This window comes from Pipistrellus hanaki, assembly GCF_964339955.1.
Source record: "Pipistrellus hanaki genome assembly, chromosome: 5".
In the NCBI taxonomy this organism is placed as follows: domain Eukaryota; kingdom Metazoa; phylum Chordata; class Mammalia; order Chiroptera; family Vespertilionidae; genus Pipistrellus; species Pipistrellus hanaki.
The window spans coordinates 84,714,835-84,736,416 of NC_140507.1; the positions used below are offsets into that span (position 1 = coordinate 84,714,835).

A 21,582-nucleotide genomic window follows, 5' to 3' on the forward strand; every position below is an offset into this window, starting at 1 on the left:
TTTAAATAAACCAAAGTGAAAAAACCCCAGTGTCCTCCATAGCTTTTCCCTTTCTCTTCCCCTCCGGGCCCTCAGCCGCCTCTGCTGGGCGGAGGTGTCGTCGCTCCAGAAGGCGGGTGGGTGGGCAGCAGGGAGAGCAAGCCCCCTGGCGCTCAGGCTGTCTGGGTATTACCAGCTCAGCAGGGGGTAGCATTACCCTGAAAAAAACCTGGGGTGGCTCGCTCCTTTCCTTAGTTACAGCACAGGACAAGAACATTTTATTGAAAACTTTACTGGAAAAAAATTCCAAATATTCAGGTGAGACACAAACCCACTGTTGCTTTGAGCTGTGGGTTGGACATTTACACGAGTTGAATCCATTTCCTAGAGAACCTGCAAGGCGGATCTTCCCTGCACTCGACCAAAAGGACAAAGCCAGCCTTTGTGGTGCTGGGAGCTGGAGTGAGCGGCCTGCCGAGGCTGGGGGACCACGGCACTCGTTCTCAGGACAGTGCTGTGGCCCTCTCCCAGAAAAGGAGAGAAGTGGGCGGGCAGCAGGGGGAGGGGGGGGGCCCGGAGGTAGATGTGATCCCAGCCATGCACACAAGGTGAGACCGCGGGTGAGCTGTCGAGGCCCCTGCTCCCTGCGGGCGGGCAGCCTGCGTTGGCCCTGGACCAGGAGGCACTTTGGACGGTTCTGGAAATAGGAAAGCCTCTCAGGTTTTTACAGGCTGCTTACCTGTCTGCAGGCTCCCGCCATGGGAGGGCAGTCAGCAGCCTGCTTGGGGCTCCAGGTGCCAGGCTCATTCCAAAGGGTGGTGAGGTAGGGTGGGGGCCTTCTCCCAGGGATGGCCTGTCGCTGGCTGCTGCCTGAGCCTAAGCTCGAGAAGGGCAAAGACTAGAGAAGCCGACATGTTCCAGGGGCGCTCCGAGGGGCGGGGCTCAGTTGTCAGCCACAATAGAGAGCGCTCTGAGCTCGTTCAGTTTAGCTTCATTCTCCCGCTCCCGCTGCTCATCGGAGTGGCCAGGCTGGTCAAGCTGCTGGGTCAGGTCTCCGAAGATCTTATGCATTTCAGAGTAGTAGATGACCTGGGTGGGAGGCAGGAGGTCAGCAGGGGCTGGACTCCGGGCACCAAGCCCCACAGCATGTACCCTCTGGGCTGGTTCCTATTCCCTCGACTCCGGCCTTTCCCCTCAGCCCATCTCTCAACTGCACAGCGACCAGGGAGGCGTGAGCCTGCCGGAAGCCCTGTAGTACCGTCCACTGCCTGGGGTGGCAATCCGTCAAAGGCGAGGGGAGCAATAGATCCCCGGGGAGGTGGGAGGTGGAGATGGGGTGGGGGGAAGAAGCTCTGCCCTTCTCTCCCAGCAGCACAGGGGGGGGTTTTGGGTGGTGGAGGAAGACTGCACAGTCCAAGGCTGGGAGAGTTGGAGGGCCCTTGGCAGGTCCTGGGAGACCGAGTCAGGCTCTGTGACGAGGGGCTCACTGCTCTACAGAAGCTGGGAGCTGGAGGCTTTTGTTCCCGGAGAGGGCGTGGCAGGCTCCCAAAGCCTGAGAACTGGTCTTCAGAAGGTGAGAATGGTGACTCCTTAGCCTTCTGTTCCTTCCCAACTCAGCTCATCGGTCAGCATGCTAAGGTGCTCGGCCCAGGCCAGGCATGTCCACACTTCCTTCTAAGCAGGCCCAGTGGGATGGGAAGCTACAGGAATGAGGCGGGGAATGTGAGTGGGACCCACCAGCAACTCAAACGGCCGAGGGCCGCTGAGACCCAGGGCGAAGCCGGCCCAGGACGGGCTTTCCCAGGGCAGGGGGCAGGAGCCGTTTTCCCTTCGTCTCCGCCTCGTGACAAATGCAAGCATTCCCACGGATGCATTCCACACCATTCAACACCCTTACATTCTGTCCAGTGCCAGCTCCACGCTGTCTTTGGGGAAGAAGCCACTGCGTCAGAAATGTGCAGTGCTGCTGCTGGCAGGGCCAGGCTGAGTGGCAGGCTGGGGGCAGGGCCCTGGCTGAGCTGCTTCTGAGAGCCTCCCACAGCCAGCTCTGAGGGGAGCGGAATCGGGCCTCACCCCGCTGTCACCTCAGGGGAGGGGCCTGGGCTGGTGCAGGGAGCATGGGGGGCCCCTCCCCCAGAGCAGCGCTGCGTGGCTGAGTCACCGGGAATGCTCACTTCTCCAGTGACTAATGGCAGTGCAGCCTCGGGAGGGGAAGCTGGTGCCAAGCAGGCAGCAACGCCCCCGCCGCCCGCTGCCTGGTGACAGGGCATCCTGAGCCCCGAGCTGCTCCATCTGGGCAGCCGCAGCCTCGCCCGGGCGTCCTCCCGAGCAGTGGGCGGGGGCGGCAGGGCAGGCGCTGGGGCTGGAACAGGTGGTGATGGCGCAGGAGGGAAGACTCAGGGCTCCGTAAGTACATCCCTCCGGGCCCAGGTCGAAGCTGCTGGAAGGAAGCCCTCACTCACTGAGGAGTGCTCTGGGGCAAGTGTGGGGGCCCCCACTCCCTTGTGTTTGCTAGCCTTCTGCCTCATTTCCCCCTAATGACCAAGGATGGCAGGGAACTGAGCTAGGAGTCAGGCTTTTCCTGGGGCACCTGTGATCATGGACTTTGCAAGGAATGACAGTGTCCACTGGAGGGCGCCAAATACCCGGGCCAAGAGCAGAAGTGAGCTGGAGGCAGATGGGGAGGCTGAGCCTCCCGCTTTGTTACCGGGCGGGGAAGGTGGGAAGGTGGAAGGACACTGAACATCTGCAGTCAGCTGGGGGTCCCACGTGGAGGTGGCCCCTTGGTCTTTTACAAACGGGGGGGCTAATCCCTGCAAACGGCCCGAAGGATGGGAGGTGAAGGGGCAAGGAGGGCAGCAGCTACACCATTACACACTCTGTGCCTCACCCGTGAGGAGTGGGAGACACAGGGTTGGCCCATGGCGAGCCTCTAACAGCTTGGCCCAGTGCTCCGCTGTGCACCTCCACCACACCCAGCCCGCCCTTCCCGCTGGCAGGGGCACCACGGCCCGTGCGCCGCGCGTGGCTCTCCCAGGGTTCACCATGCTCCGTGGTCTCCTGCCAACGGGTGGGGTGGGGGTGTAGGAAAGAGACCTCACCCCCCGGGCCTCTCTCCCTGACTCCTAAGCACACCAGGCGAAGAACCTGCCCCTCAGAGGGAGGTGCTGATGGTGCACCTCCTGATTCTTGCAGTGAAACGTGAGAAGAGCTGTTAAACATGGAACCTCGTTCTAGGCTGGGATTAACCAAAGAGCAACGCAGGAACCAAAACGGAGTCCAGCAAATGGCCAGAGGACCCTGGCTGCCTTCCCTCGGGCAGTGCCGAGGCAGGGTGGGTGGCGTGGGGGCAGGGTGGGAGGCGTGGGGGCAGGGTGGGTGGCAGGTAGGTGGTGTGGGGACAGGGTGGGTGGCGTGGGGGCAGGGTGGGTGGCATGGGGCAGGCATGAGATGTGTGCACAAAGCCACGACTGTCTGAGGGAGGTGTTGGGCTGGCGCTCGGGCACGGGGAGCAGCTCACCTGTGCTCGGACCAGGGACTCAAAGCTGGGCTGGAAGTAGTCGAGCCGGCTGTTGTAGAAGCGCGGCATCTCCTCCAGGAGCTGCTTGTTCTTGGCCTCGAAGTCGTCCCGCACCGGCCGGAGCTCTTCTCGGGCCTGGGAGCAAGACCTGCCGTCAGAGCTCCCAGCATCCCTGCTGGGCGGGGCGGGGTGGTGTGGGGTGTGAGTGTGTGTGTGTGTGCGTGTGTGTGTGTGCGTGCGTGCATGTGTGAGTGTGTGAGAGTGTGTGTGTGTGAGTGTGAGTGTGTGTGTGTGTGTGTGTGTGTGTGTGAGGGCGCACACACAGCTTCTGAGTTGGTCCCCAGGCTCAGAGCAGCTTGCTGTGTGTGCCATGTGACTCGCTCTGGTACCTGGTGGAGTTTGGCCAACACTGGCCCCGTCTTCTCCTTTTCCTCGTACTTCTCCACCTTGGCCTGCAGCCTCCTGTAGTCCTGCAGGGCCTGCTCCCGCCGTTTCACCGCCATGTTGAGGCTCGGGAAGACACTGCCGAACCTGCTGACACAGGCGGGTTGGATGCGGCCCATGCTGGCTGGCAGCTCAGCACTCACTCGGAAACACGCTCTGAGTGCCTCCTGAGGGCCAGATCTTATTCTAGGTCTTGGGGTTCTTCTGTGAACAAGGCCTGTGGGGTCAGGCCAGGGAAAGAACCCAGGGCTATGGCTCACTGGCTGGAAGACACAGAGGCTCATGAATCCATGCTGCCACTTACGCTGCCCCTCCGAGGCTTGCCCCACACCACAGACCTGCATGGGCAGGCCGTGCTGAAGGCTCCTGGGAAGTCACCTTCCCAACATCTTCCTTTTAAAAAATGGAAGAAACAGGCCAGAGAGAAGACAGGACACGTCCCAGGCCACAGTGAGGAAGTGATGGTCCAGAACTGAGAACTCCAGTGTCCCACCACCCCAGATGTCACCAGCAGGTGACAGAATTGCAATCAAAACCTACTCCTGGTGATCACTTCATAAGTTGTATACATGTCCCAGCAGTATGTTCACACCAGAAAAGGAGAAAATGTCGTATGTCCACTATCCTTTAATAATAAAAAACCCCACTTTTAATAAAGAAGTTTCTAACAGTCCACCCCCAAAAACAAACTAACAAACAAACCAGAAAACAAACAAAAAGCCCCTACTCCTGGCCTATCCTACCAGCTGACCACGGCGAGAACAGGGACCTCTGTTCTACCACTGAAACGGCCACGCTGTCAGCCTGATGTTGAGGAAAATGACTCCAGGACGTCCCCTACCTCACGTGACTCAGGAGCAGCCCCCAGAAAGGCAGCAGCAGACGCCGGGCGTTTTGGGCCCGTGGGCACGCACTGGCGACAGTGCCACCTCTAACCGGGAAGGACGGTGACGGAGACTGACACAGGCAGGACTCATCCCAGCAGGGAGGCCGCATGTCCCTGACAAATGACCGAATCTGAGGGAGTGCTGGGCACGGCCAGGCAAGCCTGCCGGCAGGCCTTCCGGAACGGGGCAGGGCAGGAGGCAGGAGGCGCTCCGGCACAGCCGGTGGAGGTCTGGCCTCACCACAGAGGAAAATGGCAGTGTGGTGGGTGCACGGGTTGAGTGGGTGACCCGGGACCAGGGGAAGCGCCAGTTTCTCCGGAGCATCCCAGAGGAGAGGAAAGATGGGGACGGCAGCCTGGCCCTGCGCTCAGCCAGGAGGGCGTCTGAGCGCACGGTTGTCTGCAGGAAGTTCCGATGCCACACGAAGAGGGGTTTCCCAGGCTGCCTCTCAAGGGGCTGTGACCATGAAGTTGGCTTTAAATGCCTCAGCAAACCAGGAATACATGTGACACGAGAGTAATGAGTACGTTTGCCGGAGAATACAGAATGTACACTTGACCGAAGTACTAAATGTACCAAACAAAGCTTTAGAACCAGGCAGTAGATTTTGATAAAACAAAGGTGTTGTCGCTGAGAAAGGTGATTAAAACGAATTCTGTTAACTGAAAGGGTGTCCAGAGGGCTCAGCCTTAACTGGGAATGAGAAGTGGGTAAGACCATGCAACGTCTCTGAAGCCTCAGTCACACGCTCTTTCGCACACCAATCAAACTAATACGTTTAAACCACTGATTTGCCAGGCAGAGGTAAGGTGCCCAGGAAAATGGCTGGGGGAACCAGCCACCCCGGGACCAAGGGTCCCCTCGGGGAGGTCTGGACAGGTGAGCCCATGGCGGGGAGGGGGCTGGACTCAGTGCTTCGGCCCCAGGCAGCTGCTGTAACGCCCATCCCTTCCTGGGAGGAGGGTGGCCAGCAGCTGAGGGAGCAGATGCAGTGGGCCTGAGAAGCCACACACCACCTCCCTGTCCACCCCAAGGACAAGGGGCCACCAGCAGTCACCCTGATGGTCTAGTTAGAAGCCACCTGCTGCCTGGACGGCCCCAGTGCCTGACCTTGGTTTTCCCACTTCATGTGTCTGCAGTCCAGGGGTGAGTGAGGTGGGACCCAGCGGGTCCAGGTTTCCACGCAGCGCCAGGCAGCCTCAGTGGTTGTGTCTGCAGCCGCGGCAGCAGGACCACCTGTCCTCTGTGAGGAGGGACTGGGCGCTGGTGCTGTCAGACCCTCCGGGAAACTCTTCCCCGTGACTCTGCCTCCCACAGCAGCGCCTGTCACACCGGAGGCCACGGAAGGCTCCGTGACTTAGTTCACTGCATCTGGATCACTAGTCACTTCCCCCCAGGTGGCTTCGGGACTCCTGAGGGATATATGGCGGGCGTCACGCTTCTCACATGAAGTGGGAAAACCAAGGTCAGGCAGGCAGGATCAGCCGGTATGAGCTGAGTGGCTAACAAAAGAGGGGGGGCCCTGTAACCCCTGGCTCTGGGCTTCTGCTCCCGGAGGCCCAGCCCCCATCTTCCGCTTAGAGGCCGGCCCACGCGAGGGGCCTATACACAGCACAATGCTGTGGAGGAGAGGGCCCATTGGCCGCAGGACCCCTTCTCCACGTGGGCACTCTCCTCTCCACCTCCCGGACCAAGGGAGAAAGTCAGCAGGGAGGGAAGTCAAGGACAGGCTGGCCCAGGAACCTGCTGGCTTCGCCGGCGAGGAGGGGGCCCCGCTCTCCCTGGGCGTGCAGTTCGCAGTCTCACGGGGCGGCCACAGCGAACCACGCGGGGCCTGTCCGACCCTCTGCTCAGCGCCTGCCCCGCCCCCGTCACCAGCAGCGAGGGGCCCGGGGCTCTGTGCGGGGCTCCACTTCCGCTTCAGCCCTGACACGTCCCTCCCCTGCTGGGCACTGGCTCTGCCATCCCAAAAGGTTGGGTGGGAAAACAGACTAGAGTAGGGGTGTCGAACTCAATCAGAGAAGGGGCCAAAATCTAAAATCCAGCCTAAATCGCGGGCCGAATGGTTTACTGAACAGTCATAAACTGACAATGTCATAAACTGACGGCGGAGTGCAGTGATGACAGCGCGGTGCGGGCCACATTGCAAGGCCTGGCGGGCTGGATTTGGCCCGCGGGCCTTGTGTTTGACACATGTGGACTAGAGGAACAGGACCTGGCCAAGGTCACGGGCTGAGAAGGCCGTCATGGCCTCCGCACTAGATCTTAAGCTACGTCCATCCTCCAAGACGCGAGAACGGGCCAGGCCTACACCAGGTACTCGCTGAGGCTCTGCCCACGGTGACTGCCTGTTTCTTGCCAGTCCTAAGGTTCAACAGCAAAGTGCCTCCCCTTGGGGTGAAGAGGCAGCGAGAGGGAGGAGGGAAAGGGGAGGCGGAAAGAGGCCGGCTGGGAGGTGGGCTGGGAGCAGCCGGCCCTGGGGGGGAATGCCTGCCATTCCTCAATCTGTGCCCACACAGCCGGGATCTTCCGCCCACCAGGAAAGGGAAATTGAAAGCATCCCCATCCGACCATGTGAGCATGGCCCAGGCCTGGGGGGATTAGAGGCCGAGCCCCCGGCGGAGGCTGGGGGCGGTGGGTGGCCATGTGGCGATGCTCCTCATCAGAGGACAGGAAAGCTGCAGTTTCCTGTTTCCGGTGCTGGGGTCCCTGGGAGGGTCTCTCCTGGCAAGAGGAGGCAACAGGCAGTGCGGGTTTTATGTGGTTGGGCGGCGGGGGATCGCATGTCGGCCCCGAGATGCACAGAAGCCAGCCTGGGAGCCAGCCGGCCAGGGGCTCACGCAGAGGTCAGCGGATCTGCTGCGGAGATGGTGCCCGCCCCCTCCGCACTCACCCACCTTCCTGGCAGGTGGTGGGCTGCCAGGGTGGTGGGAAGCAGCCGGGACTTCTTTGCACTCGGCTCCAGAAGCCAGGCATCAGATTTCAAGGCCGCCTCGTTGGTTGTGAAATGGAGACAGGAGCCAGTCCCCGATCTCTGGGCTGGTGTCCCCTGCCCAGCTCTGCCAGCCGTGGGTGCCCATGGCAGTCTCTGTGGCAGCCCCTGAGACCCCCATGGGCAGGGCCTGCTCTACCCTTGGTCCTTCCCAGCCAGCTCTGGACCCTTGTCTGGAGACCGGTCAGCACCCACAAGCAATGGGAGCCCTGATCTCTCTCTCCTGGGCCTCCTCAGCACCCAGCTGCTCTGTGCCCGGGACGGGGGCTGAGGGGGGTTAGGGGCCAGAGGCCCAGGGAAGGTCCAGGGGTGCAGGGAGAAATCCAGCCTCCCCACCGTGGCTGAGCCTCCAGGCAGCTCTGCTTAGAACAAGCTTCCCCGAGCCCCACCCCAGGGACCCGAACAGGGAGTGAGGAGCTGGACAACCTCAGCACCAGGGGCCAGAGGATCAAAACCTGCTCCCAGTCCCTCCTGGCCGTGGCCCAGCCTAGTGGTAATTAGCAGAGCCTCCCTACCCGCCCTGGGGAGGCCGCTGCCAGGGACCACCAGCGAGGTAATGGGGCGCAGCTGCCGGCGGAACGGCCTTGCTGGGTCAGAGGCCGCCTGGGAGAGGCCGGGGCAGGAGATGAAGTGATTCGGGAGCTTCAAGGCAGTGCCCAGCCCCTCGGGGGACCCAGGGAATAGGCCCGTCTGATCGAGGACCAGAGCCTGCCTGACAGAAGAGGCTCCCAGAAGAATTTCTGACCCTGAGAGGTCACGAGTGAGGGACCTTCCCAGGCGGGAACCGTGGCTGCGCCCTTCCCCATGTGCGGCCACCCCCACATTTCAAACGCGAGTGTGCAGGCAGCTGCTCTCCCAGTCCGGCTGGAGATGAAAGGCCTTGCTCATCTCCGCTGAGGGCTCGCCAAGATCGCTGCCGGCTTAACTCGGCAGGTTCTGCCCGTCCTCCGACGGGAACAAGGGGAATGGCAGCACTCCCAGAGCCCAGGCCAGCTGCTGGGGCTCACGTGCCCGTCACAGCGCTGGGCAGTGGCCGGTTCTCTCCAGGGGTCAACCGCAGGGCACACGCTGTGTAGCTGGTGACCCCGTCGGTTTCCCATCAACCCCAAGCCTAAGGCCAGGCGGCTGGAAATGATATTCAGTCTCCAGGGGACCGACTGACGTGCCTTTGCAAGGAGTGCCTTGAGTCTAGTCCCCAGATGACCTTTACTCACTTTTTCAAGGGCTCAACCACGGTCTTCTGAATCTGGTTCACCTGTCGGGAGAAAAACCCAATGATATCAAAACCCAATGATATCAAAACCCAATGATACAAAGGGCCAGGCTCTTCCTAAAGGGGAGGCTGCAGCTCCTGAGAAGAGAAAGGGGACTGTCAGGGCACCCCGAGAGCCTGCAGGGAAGAGGGCCCGACAGGACAGGCAGGCGGGCCCTCCTAACTGCACTGGAGTGAGGCAGAGATGGCGACCAGAGGCCTGAAGGGCAACAGGAGCCCCTGTCCTCATCCCGGATACATCCCCACCCTCCGCCGCAGTCTGCCGAGGCCCACGAAGGCCTTGCTCAGCGAGGCGGAGTGGACTGTGCCTCCCTCATGGCCTCCCTGTGGGTGATGTGAGCTTCTGGCAGCCACGGAGAGCAGACGGCGGGAAAGAGCACCCAGGCCTCGGAGGGCAGAGGGCACCGAGAGGAGCCTGAGCCCGTTAAGGCCTCCACGTAGGTGCTCCTCCAGATAGAAGCCACGGGATGGGGGAGACCCGGCCCCAGGCACCTTTTCCTGGTTGAAGGCGTCCATCCGCTTCATGGCCGTGTCCAGGGCCGTCACCATGTTCAGAAAGTCGTGGTCTTGTTCACAGAGGGGATTGGAGAGCAGGTCCAAGGAGATCTTCACAGCGGATTTGGACATGGCTGTGAGGAGCCAGAGTTCAGGGACAGGCTTCCAAGCCGTGTCATCGGGCTCCCGTCTGCCCTGCGCCCAGGGGCCTGCGCCCAGGGCCAGAGGCCACACAAACGGCAAAGTGCCACAGAGCATAAGGCACTGGTCCTTACTGGACAATGTTCACTCCCAATCACCTGATGTTCTGGATCATTCTTTTGGGCAGCTTTACCTGCTGCAATGACAACATTCCAAACTCTGGGTTTTAACAGACTCATCGGGGTGGGAAGCTGTAAGAAATGCAGATTTCGAGCTGCAAGGACTCTAATCAGTCAGTCTGGGGTCCAGGACGATGCCTGTCAGAAGCCTCTCCAGGCGGTGGGAGGCGCAGTGTGCTTGGGGACCAGGGAAACACAGCATGCTGCAACAGAGCAGCAAACTTACTGTAAAGAGCCAGAGACCAGAATTCAGGCTTGGATGGCCAAATGGTTTCGGTTGCAACTACTCAACTTTTCCACAAACAATACCTAAAGAATGGGCATGACTGTGTTCTGATAAAACTTTATTCACAAAAGAAGGCCAGGTATGGTGTAGCTAGGTAACCCTGGTTTCAATGACACACTTACTGGAAAGGCAGTGGGGCACGATGAAGAAAGATGCCGTCCGGGTAACTCAGAACTAACTTCAAAACAAATAACACACGGGCTCCAAAGGCAGCCGCTTGGCTGGATGCACACATAGTTTAGAGGTGCTAGGGGCCAGGAGTGAGGGCTGTCATGCTCAGACGTGCCCACGTTCTCTGGACCACATTGGCCTGAGGCTCTGCGGCACAGCTGGCAGGAGCCAGCACTGCACCTGGCTGTGGTGGTGGCGGCGGTGGCTATGCCCAGGAAAGGGGAGAGTGGGCTCTGCTACGTGAAGACTGACCTCAGGCCACTTCTCAGGGGCATCTGTTGGACATCTACCAAGTGCACCCTAAGGTGACTGAGGGAGGAGGGCACCCACCTTGCCCCAGCTCGGGGGCCATGCCACCTACCCAGGTCAGCATCTGTGCTCTTCTTCAAGTCCTTCTGCAGCTTCCTGGTCTGCTCTTCCAGCCTGCAAGGCAAGGGCACGGGCCTGGTACCTGGCGTCGCCAACTGGCTTTGGTCCCCTGCCTTCCCATCCTCGCGGGGAGGCCCAACTCGGTGCTCTGGAATGCCCACCGGGGCTCTTCGCACTGACGGAAGCAAGAGGCCACGCACCCAAAGGCTACGAGTGAACGACTGTCACAGCCGTGAGCTGGGGGACTTTTGGCAGGTGGCTATGGCGCTGCTCCCACCAACGGGCAAGCAGACAAACCGTGCGGGAGTGAGACCTGGCAGAAGGCTCTTGCCACTGTCCGATCCCAGCCCCTTCCTCGGGGGTGTGACACTCACTGCTGCAGTTTTCCATACTCCCGCTCAAAGTCTCTCTCCACCTGTAACGAGAGAGAGAGCTCAATCATCAGAGAAATGACAACTTTGGAAAAAATCCGCCAGCCTCCAGACACTCCCTCCACACCCTCCCCACTCTGCAGAAACAACACGGTCCCGTTCGCACAGGCACTGGCAGGTCATTAACGACACAGTGCTCCTGTGTTCCCAATTAATTAAGTGTCTGATTTAGGGCCAGAGACTCCCCTCCCGGACGTGCCAGCCAGGCAAGTACCGGCGGCTCCTGTTCCACCGCAGGGAGCGGGCACTGCGCGGCGTTCCTCTCTCACCCTCCCTCTGGGGACAGGCAAGCTGCTCCCCATGCGACGGACGCCCAGCCAGGGAGGCAGCAGGGGGCAGAGGCAAAGGTGGGTCTGAACTCCACTTCTGTCTGCCACTCAGCAGCTCTGAGGCAAGGCCTGAGCAAGTCACCTCCATGGCCACAGGCCGAGGTTCCTCCCGGTCCTACCTGCCAGCTCCACGGTGGATCAAGAAAGACCATGTACCCACGCTCTGTGTGCTGGGATGTACCAAACACAAATACCACACTACCGACTCCGGCCTGACTCCCTAACTTCCCGATTACTTAGCGATCAGATTTCCTGGGCCAGCAATGTTTAAATCGAACGGGTGGAGCCCTGGACCTCATTCTGCCGCCTACATGCCACGGGAGGTCAAGAAAGTGACTTGCACTTCCACGGCTGAATGTCCCCCCGTAAAAAGGGGCCTCGGCCATGGCCCTCAGGCACGTGGCCTGTGGAGTAAGTGACATCTCAGAGCCTAAAGCAGGGGCTGGCTAGAGGCTTCTCCTTCCTTCTGGTCCATGCGGCAGTACCAGGCCCTGCCTCCGTGTGGAGCCTCTGGGCTGAGGGGCTCTGAGAGGTAAGCCTGGCCACATTCAGTGAGGGGAGCTCAATGCGGTTCCCCAATGCAGCCAGCAGGCAGTGCACCACGGCCCGCACTGTGTGAGGAGGCCCCAGGGACAGGCGGGGACAGAGGTGAGGCTGCACTATGAGCCCCCAGGCCTGTGCCCTTGGCCGTCATTCCAGGACAAGGGGAAAGCTGTTGCTGAGGAATGGAAGCCATGGCCTCAGAAAGAGGGATTCTTGGCTGCGCCCCAAGACCTTGCCAGGACAGGCTGAAGGTCTAAATTTGCAGAAATGGTCAAAGCCACACTGCTCTTCACCTGCAGCCTTCCACCAAAGGTGCCCAGTGGAAGAGTACTGTAAGGCCCGTCAACCTCATTCTCCACGTGTGGACGTGGGTAAACTCCAGTCACAGAATGGCAGGACATGATTCCGGCCAATTATCTCATGTTGTACACGAGGAGAATGAAGCCAAAAGAGGAGTGTAATTCACGTAAGGACGGCTAAAATTCAGACTCCTGGTGCAGGCCTTTTATTTATTGTTTTCAAGTATGTTCATGCATCCCATAAACATTTAAAGAACACCCATTAAGTGCAATGCCTTCTGCCAGGCGCCAGGGAGACCCTGATGGACAACAGACATGGGCCCTGGTGGGGATGATCTCACACACACACACACACCTGCAAGCAGGGGAGCCCTGTGGAGGGCGAGGGGTGGGGGCGGGGGCAGTGAGGGTGATGTGGGCCCGGCTCAGCTGAGGTCCTCAGGGCACCACAGCATGTGAACTGGGAAATGTAGAAGCAGGAACACATGGTCCTTTCCCTACTTTGTGACCCTAGCATCTAGAACCCTGTACCAGGAGCAGACCCACGATTTCTCCACCCAGGAACCCATTTTCCTCATCGCCTTCCTTCTGATCCACCAAGAGCGACTCCTAAGAGAATATTCAAAACTCACTCCCATTAAAGCAGTGGTCGGCAAACTCATTAGTCAACAGAGCTGCGTTTTGCCAACCACTGCACTAAAGCCTACGTACCGATTAGAGTTTAAAGTGCTACCTCTCACAGGGGGTTGCAGTTTGACAGGAATCAGATGATAGCTAACGGCAGGAAAGGCCTCCGGGGCCTGCAGGTGGGAGCACTGAAGCCGGCCCAGCCTTTCTCCCTCGGAGCAGAGGGAAGGGAGGAGCTGGGAGAGACGGATAAAGCAAACTCTGACACCAGCCCCGGAGCCCACCTACCATTTGAATCTCAGTTTCTTGTCTAGAACGGGGATATTACATTTGGCCTCACCCATGTAAATTTCAGGGGCTGACAATGAAATGGGGTAACACGCCAGCCTCGCCTGCTGGTTCTGCGGGTCCCAGAAGTACATGTGGAGTGCGGGGCAGGTGCCTGGCCCGTGGGCGGTGCTGGCCTGTTCCTCCTCCACACGGGGGTGGTGAGAGGACCACTGGGGGTGCAGACTGGTCTGGGACCCCCTGGCAGAGGAGAAGCAGAGCAAAGCATGTGGTCCACTGACAGCAAGGCACTCCTGAATTTGGCTAAGCCTGGCGTCCTATGCCCGGGGGGCTATATGGGCCCTGCCTTCATGAGACAATTTATTTCTTAGTTTGTCGGATGTGAGCCAGTCTTTACATAGCAAAGATATTTCTCCCTGAAAAGATGAAATTAAAACGAAGGATGTCTTAGCCAGAATGCAGCTCTCCTAAAGATCAAGGACACGGAGGAGGTGCTCTGAGGGGAGGTGAGCGCCCGACCCCTGGGCCACAGCCCTGGGCGCTCTGCTCCAGGCCCCGCGCTGCGTGTGTGGGATGAGGAGCACCTGGGCCTCCTGGCTGGGCGGCTCAGACTTGCACAGAGAAGGACTGCAGGCTTCCAGCTGGGGTGGAGCTTTCTGGTGGATGAGAAACTCGAGGTCTCACACTGGAAGCTCAGAAGCGTGTTAGAGCGAGAGACTGGTCCTTTTACGTTATGTCCCTCAAGGTCATCTGTGAGCCTAAGAGAAGGTCATGAATGTTTCACCTCCTCGGCCCTGGAGCCAGGTGTGGGCTGCTTCTACAGCTCACAGTCCCCGGGTCTCTCTCCTCCCCTGGGCACAGATCTGGGGGACAGCACCAGGACTCTGGCCGCTCAGAAGGGGAATAAAGGGACCCATGGGAGTCTCATTCCAAGGTCTATCCATTCTGAGGGGAAGAGCCAAACACAAAAGATCTGAACATCTTTGAATGCTTGATGCCTCTGCCAAAAAGGCAGCTGGACCGCCGTCAAGAATGCGAGTGCAAACACATGTGCACGACTGTCAGCGGGTCAGAGCGGGCGGGGCGGGTGGCGAGGTTAGCTCCAGGAGAGCCAAGCCCAGGACGGCTCAGGGTGGCGGGAGGGGCCGCACGGCTCCCTGCAATCTCCCCCGCTCGGGTCAGGCTGGCACCTGCAGGAGCTCAGTTCTTGTTAACTGAGAGAATGGGCCGAGTTCTCAGCCAAACCTATGCTCTTTCAGTGACAAGAGGCCAGCCGGGAGGGCCCTCTGGATCCGCCAGCTGCTCGGGGAAGCAGGGACCCATGGCACGGTGCCACAGGACAGGAATGAGGCTCAGGCTCCTCGTGCTACAAGGACATCTTCCTCAAGCAGAGGCTCTCTCTGCCTGACGTCACAGAGTGCCCGCCTCGCCAGGGACTGAGGTGTGTGCTTTCCCCTGGTGGGCGGCCCGGGAACCGGCCTCAGAGAGCTCTCCAGCCTCCCAGGCGGTGGGGGGAGGGGCAGTTTCTTCTCGCCGCGCCAAGATGCTCCAGCTCCTCTATGGGACCGGGGGAGGGAAGGGACCAGGCAGACGCTGAGGACGGGGAGGTGGGGGACCGTCCTTTGCAGTTCCACTGGCCAGCGCCTGCAGAGAACGTGCCGTTCCAGCTGGAGCTGTGACAATAATGGAGTCTCCCTTACTAACCTGGGCACATGAGCCGGAGAGGGCAGACACACAATGCTCTCTTTGTGTCTGACAGTTGAGTGTCTTGAGCCAAAAACCTCCTGAAACTCCCTGAAGATAACATGAACATTTCTTCCCATGACAGGGTGCCGTGACTTCCAATACCCCAGGCAGCCCATCTGCCTCCCGCCCCGAGAGTGCCTGGGCGAGAACAACAGGGTGCGTCACACTGCTGGGGGCAGCGGCGACGATGCTGAGATAACACACAGCCCCCGTGGCGTGCGGGGCAGGAGGCGAGGCAAGTGGAGAACAGGACTCTGGAGAGGCAGGGTCTTGAGGCAGACACGTTAGTGAACCTGGGGGTTGAGGAAGCAATACTCTATTCCCGCCAACACTGCACCAGGGACGCCAGCTCCTGGGACCGGCGGAGCACTCGGGCGTTTATCAACCTGCCTCTCTGCCTGCAGTGCAGTTAGTGTTTATTGAGGCCTTACCATGTGCCAGACACTGCGCCAAGTACTGCGCAGGCATCATCTCATGTGAGACTCGTTAGCACCAATGGCTTAGGTCCTAGCATCACCCTCACTTTATAGAGGAGAAACGAAGCCTCAGGAAGGTAAGGGCCTTGCCTGAGGTCCCACACAGTGTGCCAGAGCCAGGATGGGGATCCAGGCCGGGAGTCTGGCTTCTTACCCGCTACTCAAAGCCCAGACGGTGCAGGGAGCTGATGCCACAGTTCGAGGACCACAGTTTCATCCCCAGCAAGACGGTGTTAGGAGGGGGCGAGGGAGCCACGGCCCACAGGGCCACACGGGCGCAGAGGGTTTTCTCAGCTCATGCACCTGCCCTCCCCTGCGGAGTCCCTGCCACTCTTCAGACTAAAACACCCACCCACCTGCCTGTCAACAAACTCCGGCAAAGCAGCCAGAAGCTGCATTCTACTTTCCTGTGGAGAACAAGGCCATCTCGATAAAGGTTGGGGTGTTGAGAGGACTTTTGTTTGTTTTGTTTTTTGGTAGTGAGTGCTGGGAATACAAGACCCTTTTCAAAACCACTTCCCTTTCAGATCTGCCCTGGATTACACTCCGGAGACCCACAGCCACACCTTCCCACTTCCTGCAGCCGGCCAGAGCCCAGCGCTGCACGCCCAGGTTCTCTGAGCGCCAGCCGAGCCGCCACAGATGGTCAGCTCTGCATGGGAGGTAGACTCGGAGTCTCTCCACAGCCAGCCTGTGCTTGAAAAGGGGAAGGGCCCTTTTAACACGGGCCCATTTCCTTTTCAGGGACCTAACCTTGGAATTCCCAAAGATAGAGCCATTGGTCAGCTGCTTGCTGAGCACCCTTCCCGCCAGCTGAAGCTGTATCTTCCTGTAGCTCTGAGCTCTGAGCCAGGAAGGGACGGGGCTATTAAGATGTGGAGACGCGGAGAACTGCCAGGGGCTGGAATGACAGGCAAGGCCTCCCCAGGCTTCCTGGAGCTGTCACAACGAGAGAGGCTGACAGTTACTGCCTCCCAGATGAAAACCAAGGGCCTCGCTCAGATTCTGAGGGAGCGGTTGCAGCGGCCATTCTTCACTGATCCCCACACCTGAGGGGTCTTCCCAGCTGTGTGAGGCCGCACAGCAATGGAAGGGGTCCGCACGGAGGCTCGGCCTTGAGCTCCTAGTCCAGCTGGGTCAGCATTAGCTTTCCTTGCCTTCGAGAGTCACTGGGACCCCGTGTCTCGGTTTCCCCATCAGGAAAACTCAGGAGGCTGGACCAGATGATCTCTAAGGCTTCCAGCTCTAACTTTCTCAGAAGCTGTGATTCCCTCTCTTTCCAATTCTGGAGATAAAATAGGGATAAACCCTGAGGGCTACAAGGAGAAAGAATTCCATTATCCCCCGTGCTGAGTGACCCTGGGTCTTGGCGAGGAATGCAGTTGACAGGGGAGACAAATGGACCTGGAGAAGCTTCTGGGACTTTCCTGCAGCCTGAGGTGGGCCGACAGAAGGGCTGGGATGCGTACTGGCAGGGTCCCTGTTTCAGGCTCCCTTAGGAACATGAGGGCTGCACGCCGATCCCAGAGATGAGCAGTCAGAAGCAGTGTGTTTCTCCTCTCCTGTGGCATCTACCTCTTCCACCTCCCAGGCTGAGCCGAGGAAGGACAATGTTACAGGAGAGGAGGTCCCTGCGAGCCCCTGTCCATGCGAAGTTCTAGAGCTATGCCACTGAGAATGTCAAGGCCCAGGTCTGCCTTCCCAGCCACACGCTGAGTCAACACTCTGATGCTATGCGAAGGCCATGGGAGACAGAACTGAGTCTCAGAATGAAAGAATCGGGCTACTCACTGTTTTGGGGACAATCTGTTTCTTGGGCTGCCCAATCTTGAAAGGAATCCTACAAGACAAAGAGACAAAGAGGGATGTTAGGAGAAATGGGGAAGGATGTGGCTAAACAGAGCTGAGAAAATACAGGTAAAAAGACAATGGCAATGGCTCGCTTTCTGCCACCCGCACCACGTGCCCTGTGGGCCTAGGACCATCAGTGCCCAGGCTGGGCTCTGGGACGGTCATGCTCCCATGGACAGTGTCAGATGCAGGTCTTGGGCACCACCTTCTGCCCCAGCGCAGGAAAGGGGAGATACTATACGAACAAAGGTCACCATAAACCTTGTGTCTCAAGGACTGCAAAGTTAGAAAGTACAGGCTCACTGTTATCCTAGAACAGTGGTCAAAATATCAACAGTACGATTGAAATTTCTTTAGAGAGCCGAAAACCGACTTCTGCACATGGGCCACGAAGTTTCAATTGCACTGTACAAGCACCTGCACGTGGTATTTTGTGGAAGAGCCACACTCAAGGGGCCAAAGACCTGCATGTGGCTCACGAGCCGCAGTTTGCCGACCACTGTCCTAGAAAACACGTCTAGAAAAGCATCATCCAAACCACACATGTGTATGTGCTCCACTATTCCCTTCAGAGGGACAAACTGGCTCTGAAGGGCTCCTATGGCTGCCGAGAGATGACCCTCTGAGGGGCATTAAGGCTCAGCCGGGCTGGACTACTGACAACTGACAAAATCTAAACGAAGCTAACTAAGAATCTGAAATCCAGCCCAACTCTGCCTTGAAGCTGCTAGGAGGCTCTGCACCTCAGGTCCTCCACTTAGAAATGGAACCCGGCTTGGCAGAGGGCAGGCCATGGTCTGGGAGTCTCAGCCTGAGCACTAGCCTTGCCTCACCTTCACTGAGCAGGCTGCCCTTCGGCACGTAACCACTGCCCTGGGCCTCAATTTTCTACTCTGTGAAGCAAGGGGGTTGAGCTCGATAATCTAGAAGCTTCCTTAAGATGTTGAAAACCTTATGATTGTAAATTCTGAGAAAAGCAGTGCAGTCAGACTAAAAAGCAAACACAGTGCAGCCCAGCAGCTATAGGCACATAGTCTTCACCCCCTTCCCGGGATCAGCTCAGGGAAGAGGCTGCAGGACAATCCTGAGGGGACAGGTCAGACCACCACTCTCACTCCGTTCAGCCTCTTCCATTCAAACCTCCCGCTCCCACTGCTGCCTCCACCCCGTCCACCGGGCCCCTTCCCTCTACACCCCTTCTCCCCAGCCTGGCTTCTCTTGGCCCAAAATGTTGCTAAACCCAGTCCACCGGGCCCCTTCTCTCTACACCCCTTCTCCCCAGCCTGGCTTCTCTTGGCCCAAAATGTTGCTAAACCCAATGGTATAATTAACCACCGATAATAACCCAGACAGTGATCTGGTTAGAGGATGGGCCAGCCTGAGTCACAGTGGTTTAAATTTAATTTCTGGAGGACATCCTGTTTATTGTTAACCCACCCCGTAATTTGGGAGTGTTAACCCTCTGGGGTCTGGCTGATTCACGTGGCTTCTGTAAACAAATCATCTCTGGTTATATAATTACTGGGGGGAAAGGTAAGCTATGGAACTGAAAGGAGAAAAAAAATGAAATTGCCATTTCCCTTTCTTAGACCTAAAGAGAAAAGGGTACGACAGACGAGCTTCTTGATCCCTCCCTGGGCCCCCATTCCCCCAAATCAGCTTACAGTTGACTGACACAATGGCTTTGGACAGTGAACAATTGCCCTCAAGGACCATTTGGGTGACAGTACAAATGAGGTCCTGGTGGCATTGAGCAAAGACCGACCCTGTGGTGCATGAAGCATGTGTGGTGTAAAAAGCTCAGACCAGGAATCAGAAAACCCATCTCTGCCTCTGACTGGTTTTGTGATTTGAACAAATTGCAGTCTCTCTGGAGCTGTTTTTTTTCAACTATAAAACACAACAGTTGGACTAGATGGTCCTTCCAGCTTATGGAAACCGAATCTCCATTCTGAGAACATGGAGTGTAGGGTGAGAATGCTGAAGAATTCTCAGAGTGGTCTTCAGGACGGCGCTAACTGGAGTCTAATACTGTAGACTAGATACCAGGAAATTAAGAACTTAAGAGTCCATTATTTGTGGAGCCACAGACTCTCTCAATCTTAATTTAGCATCACAATATTTTTAGAACTGTAAGTTACCATAGAAATGTTTCCAGTTTAAACCTCTCTCTTGTAGATGAGAGAGATCTGGAGAGGTTCAGTGACCAGCCCAGGGTCATTCTCTGGCTCATAGCAGAGCCAGGAATACACCACCAGGAGCTGACATCCAGTCTAGTTTTCTCTCCACTACTCATCATTTCACACGTTCACATGCATTTGTTATTACAGTAGCCCCTTGTTATTCGGCAGGGAGGCGGTCCAGGGCTCCCTGTGGAGACCAAAATCTGCAGATACTCAAGTCCCCCATATAAAACTGTGTAAATAGCGGCCCTCTGCATCCATGGGTTCCCAACAGTGGGTGTGGTTTTCAATATGTAGTTGATTGAGTCCGTGGATGTGAAACCTGAAGGTATGAAGTGCTGACTGGGTATATTTTAAGAAATGGTATGGCGCCGAAACCGGTTTGGCTCAGTGGATAGAGCGTCGGCCTGCAGACTGAAAGGTCCCAGGTTCGATTCCGGTCAAGGGCATGTACCTTGGTTGTGGGCACATCCCCAGTAGGGGGTGTGCAAGAGGCAGCCGATCGATGATTCTCTCTCATTGATGTTGCTAACTCTCTATCCCTCTCTCTTCCTCTCTGTAAAAAATCAATAAAATATATTAAAAACAACAACAACAATAACAACAACAACAAAAACGATATGGTCCTGACTGGTTTGGCTCAGTGCATAAAGCATTGGCCTGGGACTAAAAGGTCCCAGGTTCGATTCCAGTCAAGGGCATGTACCTTGGTTGCGGGCACATCCCCAGTGGGAGGTGTGCAGGAGGCAGCCGATCGGTGTTTCTGTCTCATCGATGTTTCTAACCCTCTATTCCTCTCCCTTCCTCTCTGTAAAAAAATCAATAATATATATATATATATGTATATATATATATATATATACATATACATATATATATATATGTATATATACATATACACACATATATGTATAAAGGAAATGGTATGTATTCTAAAGAACACTTCATTCCTTTAAAAAGTAAAGCATGCTCATCAGAGAAAACTTGAGAAATACAGAAAAATATAAAAGAGAAAAAGGTGGGGGAGGAAAATACCCAAATAGTCTACATACTCATATGTAAAAGCTCACCAAGGTTATTGGCTTGGTATTAATATTTTAAAAATTTGAAGAAAGAAAAAAAAAAACTAACACAAATGTGCCACATGTTAGTAGTGGTTAACTCTAGATAGTAAGAATATGATTACTGTTTTCTTATTTTCACTCTTCATATTTTTCAAATAAAACAAAAAATTCCCTTTAGTTCCCTCCCCCTATCCCCCCTGACTTATTAAACTAGCACCGGATCAGTGTCAAAAGCTTGGAAAAACATGGAAAAACACAAATGACAAATACATAATCCCAAAATAAACAGTAATATCCTAAATTTCAGTGTGTACATACGTGTGTACACATGTATATACTCATGTACATAAATGTTAAAAACAGAGGAAATGTATCATGAGTGTTTTTATATGCCAATATAGTTTTCATTGCTCTGACTTTTAAAAGCTACCTAGTGTTTCATTATACTAGTTTTATTTTATTTATACAACTTTAAGAAATGTTTTTGATTTTAGAGAGGAAGGGAGAGGAAGAGAAGAAACATTGATGTGAGAGAGAAACATCAATTGGTTGCCTCCTGTACACATCCCAACTGGGGATTGAACCAGCGATCTTCCAGCGTATGGGATTATGCTCCAACCAACTGAGCCACACTGGTTAGTTTTATTTTTGTAATTCACATTACTTACTGGTGGTTACTTCAATTGTTTCAAATTTTCCTTCTATTATAAACAAAATTAATAGCTAAATCTTTGTGCATATCAAGGATTAGTCACATATGATAAACTCTCATAATTGAAATTGCTGAGTCAATATACTCTGAGTGGCCAGATTATTATGATCTGAACGCATAATAATCTGGCCACTCAGTGTATATATATCCTATATAATGTAAGACTAATATGCAAATTGTCCCCTTGACCAGGAGTTGGACCAGCAGGCAGGCCAGCCAAACACCCATGTCGCCTCCCCCTGGCCAGGCTGGCCGGACCCCACCCATACATGAATTCATGCACTGGGCCTCATATAT

The 21,582-nt window shown here is 56.5% G+C and overlaps 1 protein-coding gene across 2 annotated transcripts in view; it reads right to left on the reverse strand.

Moving 5' to 3' along the window:
• Positions 1 to 167: 167 nt before the first annotated feature.
• The window catches only part of BIN3 (bridging integrator 3), a 42,047-nt gene continuing 20,632 nt past the window's right edge, over positions 168 to 21,582 (reverse strand). The window contains exons 2-9 of one of the 2 annotated variants that reach the window (XM_084884465.1): positions 17,267 to 17,315; positions 11,111 to 11,151; positions 10,729 to 10,790; positions 9,588 to 9,724; positions 9,037 to 9,077; positions 3,889 to 4,030; positions 3,500 to 3,634; positions 168 to 1,068 (exon numbers count right to left, since the gene is read on the reverse strand). In XM_084884465.1, coding sequence (XP_084740591.1) covers positions 922 to 1,068; positions 3,500 to 3,634; positions 3,889 to 4,030; positions 9,037 to 9,077; positions 9,588 to 9,724; positions 10,729 to 10,790; positions 11,111 to 11,151; positions 17,267 to 17,315 — 754 coding nt within the window. In that variant the 3' untranslated portion in view covers positions 168 to 921. The remainder of the gene's footprint in view (positions 1,069 to 3,499; positions 3,635 to 3,888; positions 4,031 to 9,036; positions 9,078 to 9,587; positions 9,725 to 10,728; positions 10,791 to 11,110; positions 11,152 to 17,266; positions 17,316 to 21,582) is intronic. The other variant, XM_084884466.1, reaches the window with a different exon arrangement.